The sequence below is a fragment of the Aquarana catesbeiana genome, linkage group LG10 (assembly GCF_042186555.1).
Source record: "Aquarana catesbeiana isolate 2022-GZ linkage group LG10, ASM4218655v1, whole genome shotgun sequence".
NCBI classification, from domain to species: domain Eukaryota; kingdom Metazoa; phylum Chordata; class Amphibia; order Anura; family Ranidae; genus Aquarana; species Aquarana catesbeiana.
In genome coordinates this window covers 27,295,517-27,313,805 of record NC_133333.1, presented here as the reverse complement: position 1 = coordinate 27,313,805, position 18,289 = coordinate 27,295,517, and the positions used below count along the sequence as shown (strand labels likewise).

The following is an 18,289-nucleotide window of genomic DNA, read 5'->3' as shown; positions in this document are numbered from 1 at the left end:
TTCTTGGCACACTTTGGGCCCCTTAGTACTAATTGAGCATCATTTAAACACAACGGCCTACCTGAGTATTGTTGCTGACCATGTCCATCCCTTTATACCATCAGTGTCCCCATCTTCTGAGGTCACTGTACTCCAATGGCCTTCACAATCACCAGATCTCAATCCAATAGAGCACCTTTGGTATGTGGTAGAACGGGAGATTCGCATCATGGATGACAAATCTGCAACAACTGCGTGATACTATCATGTCTCTATGGACCAAAATCTCTGAGGAATGTTTTCAACACCTTGTTGAATCTATGCCAGGAAGAATTAAAGCAGTTCTGAAGGCAAAAGGGGGTCCAACATGATACTAGCAATGTGTGCCTAATAAAATGGGCGGTGAGTGTATGTGCTCTTACTATGGAGACTCTCAAATTATAGAGTTAGGACTGCAGTACACCCTGGTGCCGTGATATGGCCAATGCAGCTTACGCATGTATTTGCAAATGTGTACAAACTAAATCCCTTGGTTTTAAATGTGAACTGTTAGACAGGGTCAATTCAGTTTGGTGCAGGCTGGCTGGTAAGTGAGCTGAGAATACTTTGCTCCATTCTGTAAAGGCAGGTTACTGTATAGGTTGGGGTGGTTGCCATTTTTTTTGCATAGACACTTAGGCAGCAAAACACATTTTTGTAGACTTTGGAAGATTTAGAACTTCTTTAAAGACTTACTGCTGTTTGAGTCCTCGCTGGGGAGACTCCCCTTTCTTGTGGTTGCTTAGCGAGGAAATGAGATAATCCTAGCATGAGAAGGAGCGACCTTGGTCATGAGACACCCCCACCAGCAAACCTTATTTTCTGGCCGCGATCTTTGTATTAGCAACACGATTGGGTTAAAAAAAGGAAGATCCTATGAAAACATTATCATCTGTGAGGACAATTATTTTCTGGCCAAGGTCGCCGCTTCTCATGCTAGCATTATGAACAATCCTCTTACCACATAGCATTGCCGGCTTTTGAAGTTTTCTCTTCTGGACCTCACTACTGGACAGGAGCTCCAGGTGTTTGGATTGTGGATGGCCCAAGCCCTGCTGGAGGTTAACACCATCCCTGTTGGGATAAACGCGCTTTTGACCTTCTGTAATTAGGAGGTCCACCATTTCTGGTAAGCGCATTTTGGCTTATGTGGTGGAGGATATTGTCACCTATCATTAGAAGAATTTATTTCCACCTTTCTTCACGAGGGATCTTTTAATTCCATCTATCCGGTTATTGGAGTTCCCATTTATCTGGATTGCACTTGTTGACTTCTTTCTTTGTTTGCGCTGCACTTACCATTGTTTTACAAATAATTTTTAGGCTTGTGTGATTTTCTATAGTGTCCAGCTTGCATTCGATTGTGCTCTAATATTGTGTTTGCGCTGATTGCTCCTTGTTGTATATAAATTGTAAGTGTATGGCTGGAATGTGAGATCCTAGTGACTGTTGCCGCTTAAACCCTTTGAGCATCTGCTCCAGTGTTGCTGATTTGGGACCGTTCCTTTGCTCAGAGTCCCAGGGTTGCTCAGAGTCCCAAGTGTTCTCCTATGGTCTGTCAAGAGGATAATTGTTCTGAAGAGTGAAGACAAAGCAAAGAGTGTCCCCTACTACTTAGTGCACTAATTATGGAGTACCCCAAGACTCACCTTGCATCCTAAGTTTATTGAGCATTACATCTTAAAAAAACATTCCCTGCCTGGTCCTTGAGTTGTGAGACTCTTTGTGCCTGGCTGCCTTTACACCCACATGGGAAGAGAACCTGAGACAAACTCATGGGGCCCATCAGGGGTCTGCACTACATTTAAAATAAAAAAAAAAATATCCAGTTTTCATGCTATTCACCCCAGTGAAAAAGGGAACAAACCAACCTTTTCCCTTGTCTTTGACTGCGAGGTAATTCCTGCCACTCACATGTAATGGTCTACATGACGTAATGGAAGGGCGAGCACATGACTTGTAATGGTGTTAGGTACTGTGTTTGCACATTAATATCTCTCTGAACTGATCACTCGACACTGACAAGTTTATTGTATTCTAGGGACTGTAGGCTGTTCATCACTTTCTAATATGACATTAAAAAGAAGAAGTTATCATCTGAGCTATTACCATATCCTCATTTATATTATATCCCATCTGTGGAGCGGTGAGTATAATGTGTGTTGTTGTCTGGCTTTGTATTGTAAAAAAAAATCATTAAAGTGGATGTAAACCCTCACATATACCCAGTGAAATGACTGGCCTCAGGTGATACACAGAGATGAAACAAATCCTCCTACATAGGTTGTACCTGTTTATCTGCAGTCTTCTCTTCTATACATTCATTCAAAGTCGAGCATTTATACAGCTTTCAGAAAGCAGGAGTACGCAGTGGAAGTTACACAATGCAGAGCTCAATGGGGAGAGGTCTGGGAGCTGATTGCAGGGAAGGGACACTCCCCCCCACCCCCTTCACACAGCACACAGGAACAAAGCTGAGGCTGTCAATGACAGAATGTGTGCTGGAACCAGTGGCATCGCTAGGAGGTGGCTTTTGGGGCTATAGCCCCAAATCGTTTGTAGACCTAGCAACGCTCCTGGCTGGAACTCCCTCTCCTGTCACCTTTTAACCTCTTGGTTTTAGGAAAACTTGTCAGAAGTGACTCATGCTGTTAGCAGAGCAAGGAAGGAAAGACATAAATGACACTGCTCTGGATTGAGACAAGTACACACTATAGAGGGATATGCTTTGTTCATATTTCATGTCTGAGATTTACAAAATTATAAATGCAACACTTTGTGTTTGCCCCTATTTATCATGAGCTGAACTCGACTTTTTCTATGTACACAAAAGGTCTATTTCTCTCAAATATTGTTCGCAAATCTGCCTAAATCTGTGTTAATGAGCATTTCTTCTTTGCCGAGATAATCCATCCACCTCACAGGTGTGGCATATCAGGATGCTGATTAGACAGCGTGATCATTGCACAGGTGTGCCTTAGGCTGGCCACAATAAAAGGCCACTCTAAGGTTGGCCATACATTATACAATTTTCTTGTACAATTTTCCTTTAGATTTACCAAACTCATATAATATGAGGTCAATCCTAAACACCTTTCATTTGTATGCAATCAGGCAGGCCCTTGCACTACATAGTTGAAGGTAAATCTGAAGGAAATTGAATAAGAAAATTGTAAAATGTATGGCCAGCTTAAAATGTGCAGTTTTATCCCACAGCACAATGCCATAGATGTTGCAAGTTTTGAGGGAGTGTACAATTGGAATGCTGACTGTAGGAATGTCCACCAGAGCTGTTGCCCTTGAATTGAATGTTCATTTCTCTACCATAAGCCACCTCCAAAGGCGTTTCAGAGAATTTGGCAGTACATCCAACCGGCCTCACAGCTGCAGACCACATGTAACAACGCCAGCCTAGGACCTCCACATCCAGCATCTTCACCTCCAAGATCGTCTGAGACCAGCCACCCGGACAGCTGCTGCAACAATCGGTTTTCATAACCAAAGAATTTCTGCACAAACTGTCAGAAACCGTCTCAGAGAAGCTCATCTGCTTGTCATCCTCATCGGGGTGTCAACCTGACTGCAGTTCGTCGTCGTAACTGACTTGATTGGGCAAATACTCACATTTGATGGCGTCTGGCACTTTGGAGAGGTCTTCTCTTTATGGATGAATCCCGGTTTTCCACTGTACAGGGCAGATGGCAGACAGCGTGTATGGCGTTGTGTGGATGAGCGTTTTTTTGATGTCAACGTTGTGGATCGAGTGGTCCATGGTGGCAGTGGGGTTATGGTATGGGCAGGCGTATGCTATGGACAACGAACACAGGTGCATTTTATTGATGACATTTTGAGATACCGTGAGGAGATCCTGAGGCCCATTGTTGTGCCATTCATCCACAACTATCACCTCATGTTGCAGTATGATAATGATAATGCACGGCCCTATATTGCAAGGATCTGAACACAATTCCTGGCAGCTGAAAACATCTCAGTTCTTGCATGGCCAGCATACTCCCCGGACATGTCACCCATTGAGCATGTTTGGAATGCTCTGGATCGGCGTATACGACAGCGTGTTCCAGTTCCTGCCAATATCCAGAAACTTCGCACAGCCATTGAAGAGGAATGGACCAACATTCCACCGGCCACAATCAACAACCTGATCAACTCTATATAAAGGAGATGTGCTGCACTACGTGAGGCAAGTGGTGGTCACACCAGATACTGACTGGTGGATGGATTATCTCAGCAAAGGAGAAGTGCTCACTAACACAGATTAAGGCAGATTTGTGAACAATATTTGAGAGAAACAGCCCTTTTGTGTACATAGAAAAAGTCGTAGAGCTTTGCGTTCAGCTCGTGATAAATAGGGGCAAACACAAAAGTGTCGCGTTTATAATTTGCTCAGTGTGTATTTAAAAACAGATCAATCCTGATGTACTGATTTATTTCTCAAGGCCCTAAAACACCAAGACTGTACAATTATCACCCAAATGACCCCTTTTTGGAAAATAGACTGAAGAATTTAGTGAGAGGCATGGCAAGATTTTTGAAGTTGTCATTTTTTTGTCACAATTTTTTGGAAAATGGAGACATTAAATTTTTTTTTTTTTTCACAATTATTTTTTACATAGTGTCACCAGAGCAGTACAGTGTCACCATGTGACTGGTATGGTGGTGATCAGGGAGAATGGTGCTTTTGATCTTTGTGACCTTTAATTGTATATATTGTCCACATACTGTGTCACTGTTAACTTCATTACTTTTAATTACAAACCTATTTACTGTTAAAAAAAAAAGAAAAAAAGAATGGTGACAGTATGTAAAAAAAATACATAAATAAATAAATATTTTCTTTTACATTTTTTAAACATTTATTATTATTTTATTTTTAAACTTTTTTTTATTTTTATTTTTTACATTTATTTACACCATCATCACAGTAGCTCAGTGTCACCGAAGTGACACTGTACTACTCTGGGGGGGTGATCTGGGATTTTTTTTTTTTTTTTTACATTGTTATTTTTTATACCGCGAAGATCAATGTATAATTATTGGCTTCAGTTGTCAACCATACATGAACAGCTTGCTTTTGATTGTGATCTGTGATTGATTGGCTAAGCTAATCACATGATACAGGTAGCCACGTACCATGTGATTGCTTTAGGGCAATCACAGATCACAGTAGAAGGCAAGCTGTGAATGGAACCCCATACATGAAAGGCTGTCTACATTGTTATCATGAGATCACTATGACAAATCATAGCGATCACATGATACCCGGTTACTGATTATTGGTAACAGTGATCCGCTGTCGTTTTTCAGGAACAATATTCCATTTTGGCCACTAGATGGAGCTGCAGATCATAGGAAACCACTGTATTAACCAGTTAACGACTGCCCTATAGCAGATTAATTCTACGGGGTGGCCGTTCTGTGGAGAATCATATATATATACATGAATCTGCACTTCTGCATAGGGCATCACAGGGGCGCTGCTTCTGCTGCAATTAGTCACAGCAGAAGCTGATCAGCAGGTGCCCGGCAATGGATGTCCGCCGCCACCCACTGATCGGCAAGGAGACACACGGGGGATGGAGCTCTGCATATGTAAACAACACAGAGCTCTATCCTGTCAGCAGGGATGTGGTGGATTTTGTTTCCCTGCAAAGAACATCCCTTAGTAAAAGCACCTCACTGTACACATAAACACTGGGTAGGCACACATGTAACCCTTTGTTCGCCCCTGATGTTAACCCCTTCACTGCCAGTGTCATTAGTACAGTGACAGTGCATATTTTTGTAGCTCTGATCACTGTATTAGTGTCACTAGTTCCCACAAAGTGTCAAAAGTGTCAGTTGGTGTCAGATTGTCAGCCGCAATATCGCAGTCCCGCTATAAGTCACTGCTCGCTGCCATTACTAGAAAAAAAAAATAACAGTATACAGTATATCCCCTATTTTGTAGATGCTATAACTTTTTTTTTACCAAAAATATGTAGCAGGATACATATTGGCCAAAATTTATGAAGAAATTAGATTTTTATGTTTTTTTTATAGAATATGTTTTATAGCAGAAAGGAAAAAAATGTTTCTTTTGCAAAAGTGTCGGTCTTTTATTGTTTATAGCGCAAAAAAAATAAAAAAAACCCAGTGGTGAATAAATACGACCAAAAAAAAACTCTGTTTGTGGGGTAAAAATGACATATATTTCATTTGTTTACAGCATTGCCTGTGCAATTTTCAGTTAAAGTAACACAGTGTTGTATAGCAAAAAATGGCCTGGTCATGAAGGGGGGTAAATCTTCAGGAGGTCAAGTGGCAAAGTTCCGTTCATCCAATGATTTTTTTTTATTTTTAGAAATAGACATCTATTTGTTTTTGTATCTGTACAGGTTTTTATTGTGGTTGAGGCCTTGTTTGGAAGGTTTTCCCTGACCATCTCACCGGGACAGGGAATGATGGAAAATCACCAATGAGGATTAACTGCTTGCCAACCAGCCACCGTCATTTTACTGTGGCAGGTCGGCATAATCCCACGAACCGGCGTAGCTATACGTCAGCTCGCGGGATCGGGATAGCAGGTGCGCACACGCACCCCCTGCACAGAGGGGGTGCCGATGCTCGTGTCCGGCGGTCATGATGAGCGCCGGCCATGAGCGATCGCGAGCACAAGGGACAGAACAGGGAAGTGTGTGTGTAAACACACAAATCCCTGTTCTGTTCTGAGAGGAGTGACAGATCATGTGTCCCTATTAGCTAGGAACCACGATCCGTCACTTCCTATAGGCAGTCCCCTCCCCCTTCAGTTAGAATCACCTCCCAGGGAACACATTAACCCCTTGATCGCCCCCTAGTGTTAACCCCTTCACTGCCAGTGACATTGTTACAGTAATCAGTATAGCACTGATCGCTGTATAAATGCCAATGGTCCCAAAAATGTGTCAAAATTGTCCGAAGTGTCCGCTATAATGTCGCAGTCACGATAAAAAATTGCAGATCGCCGCCATTACTATTAAAAAAAAATAATAATAAAAATGCTATAAATCTATCCCCTATTTTGTAGATGCTATAGCTTTTGCGCAAACCAATCAATATACGCTTATTGCGATTTGATTTTTTTTTTTTACCAAAAATATGTAAAAGAATACATATCGGCCTAAACTGAGAAAAAATTTGCTTTTTAAAAAAAAAAAATGGGGATATTTATTATAGCAAAAAGTACAAAATATTGTGTTTTTTTTCAAAATTGTAGCTCTTTTTTTGTTTATAGTGCAAAAAATAAAAACCGCAAATACCACCAAAAGAAAGCTCTAAAAGTAGGAAAAAAAGGACGTCAATTTTGTTTGGGAGCCACGTCGCACGACCGCGCAATTATCAGTTAAAGCGACGCAGTGCCGTATCGTAAAAAATGGCCCGGTCATTCAGCAGCCAAATCTTCTGGGGCTGAAGTGGATAATGAGCAAAAAAAATGGAGGATTTTCTTTCTAACAGGCTGTCAAGCATCGCAATAATAAGAGCGGGTACTGCTGAAAATGGAAGAATGCAGCAAAATCCATGACCATGCAAGTGGTGTGAAGAAAGCCTAAAAATGAAAGAGAAATACATTACCTATTTTTATTTTTATTTTTTTTTTAATCTGCAGGTATTGAAAGTAAATTAAATCCCGGATACAGTATAAAAGTGTCTACGCATGTGACAGTTCAGCAGGGATTATGTGTGCACATTCCGTGCAGCTTTACTGTGCCTAAGGACGTTGCCTTAACTAAAGATGCTAATGGAATTTGGTACAAGAAGTATGGGAAACCTGTGGCTTCAAAAAGGAATACAGAGTTTGCCAAAAATTACCGATTCCTTCTGACGGGAAATATACAGAGAGGGGACTGCTCTCTCTACATAGAAGATCCATTACCTGACGATAAAGGTTCTTATTATTTCAGAGTTGAAGATGACATAAAATTCAACTACCTAGATATCCAGCCTTATGTAGAAGTAACAGGTAAGGAAAATAACAATGTGTCCTAGGAGCTTACAATCTACAACCATCAAATACAAAAATAAAACAGTTCCTGGTCTTCGACAATATACATGTGGCTATTATAGTATATAGACAGGGCAAAGACTTCTCACTTGCCGACTGCCTCGCTTACTGCAGCAAAGTGGCTCTCCTGTGCTGGATCACGTACCTAGTACATGATTGAGCACTTCCAGGTAGGGGTTAAATGCGTGCTGCCGGCGCACCCACTGTGCTGTGATTAGACACAGCACAAGCCAATCAGTGGGTGCCGGCCAATGGATGACCGCCAGCACCCGCTGATCAACGAGGAGGAAGTGTAAACAATGCAGAGCTTCGTCTTATCAGTGGGGATGTGCTGGTTTTTGTTTCCCTGCAAAGCAGGGGAACAAAACAAGCACATTCCTTAGTAAAAGCAGCACACACAGTAAACGTACTAAGCACTGTTATGCCGCGTACACACGAGCGGATTTTTCGACCGGACTGGTCTGACGGTCTATCCAACGGACTTTCAGCGGACTTCTGATGGACTTTCCGAACAAACGGACTTCCCTACACAAGATCACACCAAAGTCCAGTCCACCAGTAGCCAATAGCTGCCCTAGTATCAGTTTTCGTCCGTCGGACTAGCATACAGACGAGCGGACTTTTTGACCGGACTCGAGTCTGTCGGAAAGATTTGAAACATGTTCCAAATCTAAAGTCCTTCAGATTTTCGACCGAAAAAGTCTGCTGCAGGTCCGATGAAGCCCACACGCGGTCGAATTGTCCGTCGGACCAGTCCGGTCGAAAAGTCCGCTCGTGTGTACACGGCATTAGGCACACTTTTTTTTTTCAATAGATTTTTATTGGGTTTTTCACAAGATTAACAAACAACAGTTGCACACAATGCGCAATGTCATGTTCTAGTTCATCAACAGTTTACTATAGGTATAACAGTAACCTCAAGGTCAGGACACAATAGACACTGTATAGCATGAAGGATATTGAGGACTTTTGTGCTTGTCAGTCCAGATTTTCCAATTACTATCGAATTGTTTGCAATTTAAGGAGTTAATAGCCAATAGACGCTCAAATGTGTGATTTCTTTTAACTAGTGTGATCACTTCAGATAGGTTAATAGCCATGGTGTCTTTCCAGTTACGAAGTATGAGGGTGCGGGTTGCCAAAATATATGGGTGATGATTGATCTGTCTTCTGGAGGAAATGTCTCCATGCCAATATGAAGTATTGCTAGTGCAGAGTTCAGGGGCGTTAGGATCCCTGTGATAGACGAGATCATCTGGAACGTTTTATTCCATAGACTAGTTAAGCTCGGGCATTCCCATATGGTGTGTAGTAAATTGCCGATTTGTCCACATGGCCTCCAACATAGAGGAGATGTGGCTGGGAAGTCTATATGGCGTATAGTGCCATCTATTGATAATTTTGAGTGTCATTTCCCAGTGATTCACACAATGGGACGTCTTGTGGATTACCTTGAATGCTTGTATCCACTGTTCAGCAGAAAAGGTGGTGGATAGATCTTTTTCCCACTTCTTAAGGACAGTAGTTTTACTGAAGGTTTGTTTCTTGTGAAGAAGATTGTAGAATAGTGATATTTCTTTAACGGAATGTGGTGTAGTTGAGTAGAAGCACCACACCTTAGTAGGCAATTTTAGTTTGGGTATGGGGTGTTTCCTCAGGAAGTGGGAAATACGTATACAGGAGAACAGCAGATTGCTTGGTAAATGGTACTCGTCATTATTTGTTCTGCTGATTTTGGCGTCTGGTCCATAATTAAGTCCTGTATGTAGGCACACATTTAAAGTGATATTAAAGTCTATTTTTTTTGTTGTTATAAAAAACAAACATGTCATACTTACCTGCTCTGTGCAGTGGTTTTGCACAGAGCAGCCAAGATCCTCCTCTTCTCAGGTCTCTCATTGGCACTCCTGGCCCCTCCCTCCTTTTGAGTGCCCCCACAGCAAGCAGATTGCTATGGGGCACCCGAGCTGAGACACAGCCGTATTCAGACACAGAGCCGCAGCTCTGCCCCCTTTCTCTCCTGCATGGCTGATTGACTTTGACAGCAGCGAGAGCCAATGGCGCCGCACTGCTGTCTCAGCCAATGAGGAGGGGTGTCCCAGGTAGCCCAGATCGGTTCGCTTCAGAACTCCTGAACAGAGAAAAAGTTCTGACCCAAACGGCGAGCCCTATTAAAGGCTTATATTCAAGCAATTGGCCATAAAAAAAGATATGGGGGTCTGGGTGCTGCCCTAGGGGACATGTATCAATGCAAAAAAGATTTTTTTAAAAGATTGTTTTTACAGGAGCAGTAATTTTATTTAAGCTTAAAGTGCAACAATAAAAACGAAAAATTATTTTAAATATAGTGCCTGGAGTCCCCTTAGTCTGCGTGTAAAGTGGCGCATCTGTAGCATGTATAGAACATGCTGCAGCAAAAATGACATTTCTAAGGAAAAAAAATGCACCTAATGACATTGAAATTGTGGGCAATGCAATACTATTGCCGGCAATAGAAAAATGTTTAAAAAAACAGCGTGGGCTCAATCTCCTAGTCCATGCCAGGCCCCCACATCAATTTTTTTTTTAAATGGCATGGGGTCCCCCTAAAATCCATACTAGACCCTTATCTGAGCATTCAGCCTGCCAGGCCAGGAAAAGGGGGGGAGACAAGCGAGCACCCCCCTCCTGAACCATAGCAGGCCACATGCCCTCAACATGGGGGTGTGGGTGCTTTAGGGCAGGGGGGCTCTGCCCTTCCACTCCAAAGCATCTTGTCCCCATGTTGTTGGGGACAAGGGCCTCATCCCCACAACCCTGAGCTGTGGTTGTGGGGGTCTGCGGGCAGAGGGCTTATCGTAATCTGGAAGCCCCCTTTAAGAAGGGAGCCCCTAAATCCCAGCCCCCCCATGTGGATAAGTATTGGGTACATAGTACCCCTACCCATTCACCAAAAAAGTGTCAAAAAAAGTAATAAAACACCCGTCCAACAGCCTGCAAATTTGTGTGTTCCTCGAACGGTGCGAACAGCCAATGTTCGGCCTGAACTCTTGCTCGGGCTGAACCGTTTGCCCATAGGTGAGGGGCCAGGATTTGGGGGCCCCCTTCTTAAAGGGGGCTTTCATATTCCAATAAGCCTTCTGCCCACAGACCCCCACAACCACAGCCCAGGGTTGTGGGGATGAAGCCCTTGTCCCCATCCCTATGTTAACGGCATGTAGCCTGATATGGTTCAGGAGAGGAAGGGGGGAGCTCGCTCCCCCACCCCTTTCCTGGCAGGCTGCATGATCGAATAAGGGTCTGGTATGGATTTTGGGGGGACCCCATGCGTTTTTTTTTTTGTTTTTACTTTTTAATTGTTTTTTTTATATTGCTGTAAGCGGGGAAGCCCGTGGCCAGCTTCCCGGCCTGCTCCTTAACAACCAGCTATTTACCGCACTCTGATTGGGCAAATCTTTGCCCAATCAGAGCTCAGAATGCGCTGTGCAATTAATTTGCATACCATGTAAATGTGACCAGAGTATATGTATGAGTTAAAGTTAAAGTTAAATTCCAAGTTGCATATGATGAACACATTCAGATCATATTACAGCCTGCCACAACACACCCCCAAGACGACCACTGCCTTGCTAAAGAAGCTGAGGGTAAAGATGATGGACTGGCCAAGCATGTCTCCAGACCTAAACCCTATTGAGCATCTGTGGGTCATCCTCAAATGGAAGGTGGAGGAGCGCAAGGTCTCTAACATCCACCAGCTCCGTGATGTCATCATGGAGGAGTTGAAGAGGACTCCAGTGGCAACCTTTGAAGCTCTGGTGAACTCCATGCCCAAGAGGGTTAAGGCAGTACTGGAGAGTAGGGCTGAGCTTCGAGTTCAAATCGAACTCATGTTCGACTCGAACATCGGCTGTTCGGCTGTTCGCTAGTTCGCCGAACAGCGAACAATTTGGGGTGTTCGCGGCAAATTCGAAAGCCGCGGAACATCCTTTAAAAGTCTATGGGACAAATAAAAAATGCTCATTTTAAAGGCTTATATGCATGGTATTGTCATAAAAAGTGTTTGGGGACCTGGGTCCTGCCCCAAGGGACATGGATCAATGCAAAAAAAAGTTTTAAAAACCGAAGTTTTTTCGGGAGCAGTGATTTTAATAATGCTTAAAGTGAAACAATAAAAGTGTAATATTCCTTTAAATTTTGTACCTGGGGGGGGGGTTTCTATAGTATGCCTGTAAAGGGGCGCATGTTTCCCGTGTTTAGAATAGTCAATGACATTGCAAAGGAAAAAAAGTCATTTAAAACTACTCGCGGCTATTAATGAATTGCCGGTCCGACAATACACATAACAGTGCATTGATAAAAACAGCATGGGAATTCCCCACAGGGGAAATTAAAAAAAAAAATGACGTGGCGGGGTCCCCCTAAATTCCATACCAGGCCCTTCAGGTCTGGTATGAATATTAAGGGGAACCCCGGCCAAAATTTTTTAAAAAAATACCGTGGGGTCCCCCTCAAAATCTATACTAGACCCTTCAGGTCTGGTATGGATTTTAAGGGGAACCCCGCGCCAAAATTTTAAAAAAATGGTGTGGGGTACCCTCAAAAATCCATACCAGACCCTTATCCGAGCACGCAACCTGGCAGGCCGCAGGAAAAGAGGGGGGGATGAGAGAGCGCCCCCCCTGAACCATACCAGGCCACACACCCCAACATTGGGAGGGTGCTTTGGGGTAGCCCCCCAAAACACCTTGTCCCCATGTTGATGGGGACAAGGGCCTCATCCCCACAACCCTTGCCCGTTGGTTGTGGGGGTCTGCGGGCAGGGGCCTTATCGGAATCTGGAAGCCCCCTTTAACAAGGGGACCCCCAGATCCTGGCCCTCCCCCCTGTGTGAAATGGTAAGTGGGTACAAAAGTACCCCTACCATTTCACAAAAAAACTGTGAAAAGTGTTAAAAATGACAAGAGACAGTTTTTGACAATGCCTTTATTTAAATGCTTCTTCTTTCTTCTATCTTCTATCTTCTTCTATCTTCTATCTTCTATATATCTATGCATTATGGGTACAGATTGTATTCACATTCTTGTATTCACATTCATGTGAGTGAGGTGGATGAATGGTTTTAGGTAAGTGTGAAGTAGTGTGTTATGGTACCACTTTTAGTATTCACGTTTGATACACTAATAAAATGATGATTCTATAGAGCCCAGTGGGTTGAAGTATATAAGTTATTTATTTTCTGAGGGTGGTTGAGCTAAATCAAGTTTTTATTTACTCAGTTTTGGCTAATTGCTCTCACTGATGACTACCACCTCTTTAATTTTCATTATTGTGTTTATGGAGTGGGCATTGAGAGGATAGGGTTTGGAGGGTCCATGTTCAGTTATTTATTCAGGACAACACTGGAGGTGTTTGAGTGGGCACCATCTACCTCCATTCTATGTCTATGTTTTTATTTGTCATCATACAGAGTCTTTTACATCAGGGTTCTAATTTTCAACATATGGAGTCTTTTTTCTGTTTGGTATCTTTGCAGAGCTAACAACTAAGCCCAAGATCTCACCCATAAAGAGCTGGCTTGTTGGGGAGAAGTTGGAAATGGAATGCACATTTACTGATAACTGTAAGAGAACAAGCCCACAGATGAAATGGGAAGGAAATTATCAGGATGCAAGCGTTACTACTACCCATACAAGTCATATAAATGGCCTAAATACCCACCGCTCCATTATCATCTTCATTGTGGGCAAGGAACAAAACAACTCTCCATTGTCATGCATGTTATGGCTAACAGAGAGGGTGACTGCTTTAAACCACGTTACTTTAAATGTTGAGTGTAAGTGTTCTTGTCATTCTGGAATTAAATACAATGTATGTTAGATGTGTACAATATAAAGTGTATCTAAAGCCAAAGCTCTTTTTTTGATGGAGTAGTTAGAAATTAAAACCTCTGTCAGTTTTAATTGCTGTCTGTGTCTCCATTGGAGAGAATTGCCCCTCCCCCTTTGTCCTGGTGACCACTGTCATAAAGGACTGACAGTAAAGGGAAATTCTACATTTTTTTATTGTTGCCAGGTCAGCAATAGAGGGGACGTCTTCCACTGTGTCTACTTTTTTTCTGGTGATGACTGTCTAACAGGACATTAGAGAGATTGTTGAACAGGTTTTAAGGTTTTAACGGTTCCCTATTCTATCCAAAATGAGAAAGAAAATCAAGTTTGGAATTTATACTTTACCTGGTTCTGAAGCTTGTTTATAGGAGCACACCTGTCTTTCTATAATTCGAGCTTTATTTTTTAGCATGTAACTAAATAATAAATAAAAATGCGCAACCAAAAAAGGGCATATATAAATGCCAACATGTGCTGTAATTAATTAATGTGCTGAGACATGCTGAGATGAAATAAGAAACAATATTTAAACTGTGTAGTCTTGCAAGAAACTGTGTTTCTTGCAAGGTGTTTTTTTTGGTGTTCTTAATGTGGAATATGGAATACAAGAATGTATAATATTAAATGGAAATGTTGAAGTTTATAATAAAAATTAAAATTTGATTATAAAAAAAAAAACTGTGTAGTCCAAAAAAAGTGACCTTTTAATTCGAGTACTGCACCATGAAGACTCTTCTTTTCATTTTCATAATACATCCCTTGGAGGAGTTTATCTTGCTAAAGGCTCTGTGAGGAGTATTGCAGCAGAGGAAAGCTGCTACAGGAGAAGGGATCCCGCTATTGGAAGAGTCAGTGGATACATCTTTTTTGGCCAAGTGATCCCTGTTGTGTGTGCCTATCCGATCTCTATAATTTGAGATCCATCACATCTGGTAGGTAAGCGGCACTGTTTTTCTTACTTTGTTTGAGGAACAGAAAAATCGTTTGTTTTTCTGAGAAGTTCGTCCTGATTGTTCACATCGGGTCAAGCACTTTTTGTGGACTACACAGTTTCTTATTTCATCTCAGCATGTCTCAGCACATTAATTAATTACAGCACATGTTGGCATTTATTTATGCCCTTTTTTGGTTGCGCATTTGTATTTGTTGTACACATTTATGGACTAAATATTCAGTTTTTTTTTAGATGCAGCACCGTTTTTTTTTCATATATATTTTATACATATTTTAATATATACTTTTATATATATTTTTGCACTAATTTATTTGTCCTTTGGGTTTAGCGCAGATATCCTGCTATACATATGTAACTAAATAAGTCAGAGGATTTTATGGAAGAAAAAGAATACAGATTTTAATAAACGACATCAACCTTTTATGCCCCGTACACACGGTCGGACTTTGTTCGGACATTCCGACAACAAAATCCTAGGATTTTTTCCGACGGATGTTGGCTCAAACTTGTCTTGCATACACACGGTCACACAAAGTTGTCGGAAAATCCGATCATTCTGAACGCAGTGACGTAAAACACGTACGTCGGGACTATAAACGGGTCAGTAGCCAATAGCTTTCATCTCTTTATTTATTATGAGCATGCGTGGCACTTTGTCCGTCGGATTTGTGTACACACGATCGGAATTTCCGACAACGGATTTTGTTGTCGGAAAATTTTATATCCTGCTCTCAAACTTTGTGTGTCGGAAAATCCGAAGGAAAATGTGTGATGGAGCCTACACATGGTCGGAATTTCCGACAACAAGGTCCTATCACACATTTTCCGTCGGAAAATCCGACCGTGTGTACGGGGAATTAAGATTTTCTTGTTAAAAGACTAATTTTAATTATACATAGATAAAAATTATTGATCATTTATTAATACCCAGAAAAAAGAAATCATTGTGGGGTATGATTGTAAATATGTTGGATATTGCAACAATATTTCATTTTTATAACATTGTCCAGCTAAAAAATGTTGTGTAAATATCCTGCTATCACTATGTTAACATTATGCAAACAGTCCCAATTCTGGTTCTGTGGCTAAGTGGAGGTGACTTCAATCAATACATTTCATAATGTATCACTGCTTTATCAGGAGTATTCTTGAAAGTAGGATCACAGCGGTAATGCAATAACAGCAATCAACACCACCAATGCAGATAGATATCCCCCAATAAGCAGGCACAGGATCGCTCACAAGGATGGGAGAGAACCCCTACAAAAGCACCAAGGCTAGGGAGCCTCCCTATAGCACCCTGCATTGATTATTTATATGTAAAATAAAAATGTTTTGTAAATAGTTACAGCAATAAATACAATATCAGTTTGAAAATGTATATACTCCAAAGCCTCATGCCAGGCAAAAACGATTTCTTTTTGCCACTCCTCTTCTCGCCTTTCTCTAACCCTTGCTACTTATGAAACCAGATATGCTCGTCCTCTGTCCTGGGTCCCTCGCTGACAGTTCTGGGTGAGGGGACCACTGATCTAGTGCTGCAAAGCCCCCCTGAGGTCTCCTGTCCCCTTATGTCCCTGACCCTTCCCATGATGACACCATCTTCATCTGGATCCTGAGAGGACCCCACCACTGGATATCCATTAGAAAAAGTCCACGTCATTCAGAGACATTTTTTCAGTTTAATATTAATTTTAAAAAAAGTAATACATAGCTGTATTAATTAGTATATTTTATATCAGCCTGAGGGTGAGCTTTAACTGTTTTGTTTTTCAGATCCTCCTTCGGTGGATATTACTATAGATGGTACGTTCTCAGTTAACATGTTTTGTTTAATTTATGGCATAAGTATGCATAACCTGATCCAGCAGACTTTAGTCATCTGATCCCACTCGACAGTCCAAGCTGACAGATCTCATTGGAAAAAGTAGTGGGCCACAATGGCAATTTTCAGTCAAATTGTATTGTTTTCCTGTGGTGTAAGCTGCCACCAGAGCTGCCTATAACAAAAATGAAAATTGAAGCACAGCACTGCTAAGAGGTCCAGATACAACTTTATTCCGATAAATTCAGGGAGACAATCCAAAAAGTAGCCGTATTTCAGGGGTCCAAGCATATCCTCTTATTCGAGACTTGATTGAACGCATTGTGAATAGACTAGAAGTGAACTGGACCTTTAATGTTATTTCTTCCAGTGTGATTCCAAGCATAGGCCTTGTCAGCAGCTGGTTTGGCAAGGCTTCTCAATTCTAGTCTGTGAGTTCAAGAAAAGACTGCACAAAAGCCTCTTAGTGGACCGATTGGCAGAGGCACTCATTGTAATACTGTATGTGTAAGGATATTGGAGTAATATGGTTTAATGCAGGGGTGTTGCTAGGGGGTGGCTATTGGGGCTATAGCCCCGAATCTGGGGCCCATACCCCCGAGTCTCTTGCTGCAGAGTCCCTGCCTAACCAGCGGGTTGCGGCTGCTGCAGCGGGCGGGCTGGCTGCATGAGAGAGGTGGAGGAGAGGAGAGAAGCGAGCGGGTGGACGAGCACAGATGACATCTTTCTCCACCCACTCCACATCTGCGCTCTTCACAGCCGAGCCTCTTCAATTTGGGAGTGAGGTGCGGCGAGCAGCAGAGAGATGACATCATCTCTCACTGCCCGCCACACATCAGCGGTCTTCCGCCCTCACAACACAGTGGAGTGGAAGTCACGTCCTTCTTGTCATCGTGGAGCTGCACTTTGCAGCCAGACCCCCTTGCTTCAATGTTGGAGGTGTGGCGGGGAGCAGCGAGATGACATCATCTCTCACTGCCCGTCCGGCATCACCGCTCTTCTGCTCTCACTAAATGAACCAGTGCTGTCAGCCTGCCACCAATGCACATTTGGTGGCACTGGCTGGCATGGCAAGTGACAATCCACATCATTTGGCAAGTGACAACCCACATCTGGTGGCCGGTGACGGAGCAAGTGACAATCTGCAAATGGTGGCAGGTGACATGGCAATCTGCAAATGGTGGCAGGTGATGTGGCAATCTGCAAATGGTGGCAGGTGACGTGGCAAGTGACAATCCACATCTGTTGCCAGGTGAAAGTGGCAAGTGACAATCCACATCTGGTGGCAGGCGACATGGCAAGTGACAATCCACATCTAGTGGCAGGTGACAGTGGCAAGTAACACGCTGCATCTGGTGACAGCGACGGTGGCAAGTGACACGCTGCATCTGGTGACAGGAGATGTGGCAAGTGACACGCCCAGGGCTCTCACTGATTCTGCAGTATGGTGAGTTGAACCACTTCATTATATATTAGAAATAGAAATAATGCACTTCAATTACCCTGACACCATATCAACCATGGTGCCATTGAAGCGCCAACACCAGCCATCGCCTGTGAAAAATTGCTTACCACCGGTCCCC

At 42.6% G+C, this 18,289-nt stretch overlaps 1 protein-coding gene across 3 annotated transcripts in view; it reads left to right on the top strand.

The window, feature by feature from the left end:
* The first annotated feature begins 1,480 nt into the window (after nucleotides 1–1,480).
* Nucleotides 1,481–18,289, top strand: part of LOC141110485 (sialic acid-binding Ig-like lectin 13) — a 44,017-nt gene continuing 27,208 nt past the window's right edge. The window contains exons 1-4 of one of the 3 annotated variants that reach the window (XM_073601850.1): nucleotides 1,481–2,164; nucleotides 7,664–8,017; nucleotides 13,572–13,871; nucleotides 16,658–16,687. In XM_073601850.1, the coding sequence (XP_073457951.1) occupies nucleotides 2,089–2,164; nucleotides 7,664–8,017; nucleotides 13,572–13,871; nucleotides 16,658–16,687 (760 nt within the window). In that variant the 5' untranslated portion in view covers nucleotides 1,481–2,088. The remainder of the gene's footprint in view (nucleotides 2,165–7,663; nucleotides 8,018–13,571; nucleotides 13,872–16,657; nucleotides 16,688–18,289) is intronic. The other 2 variants (XM_073601849.1, XM_073601848.1) reach the window with 2 other exon arrangements.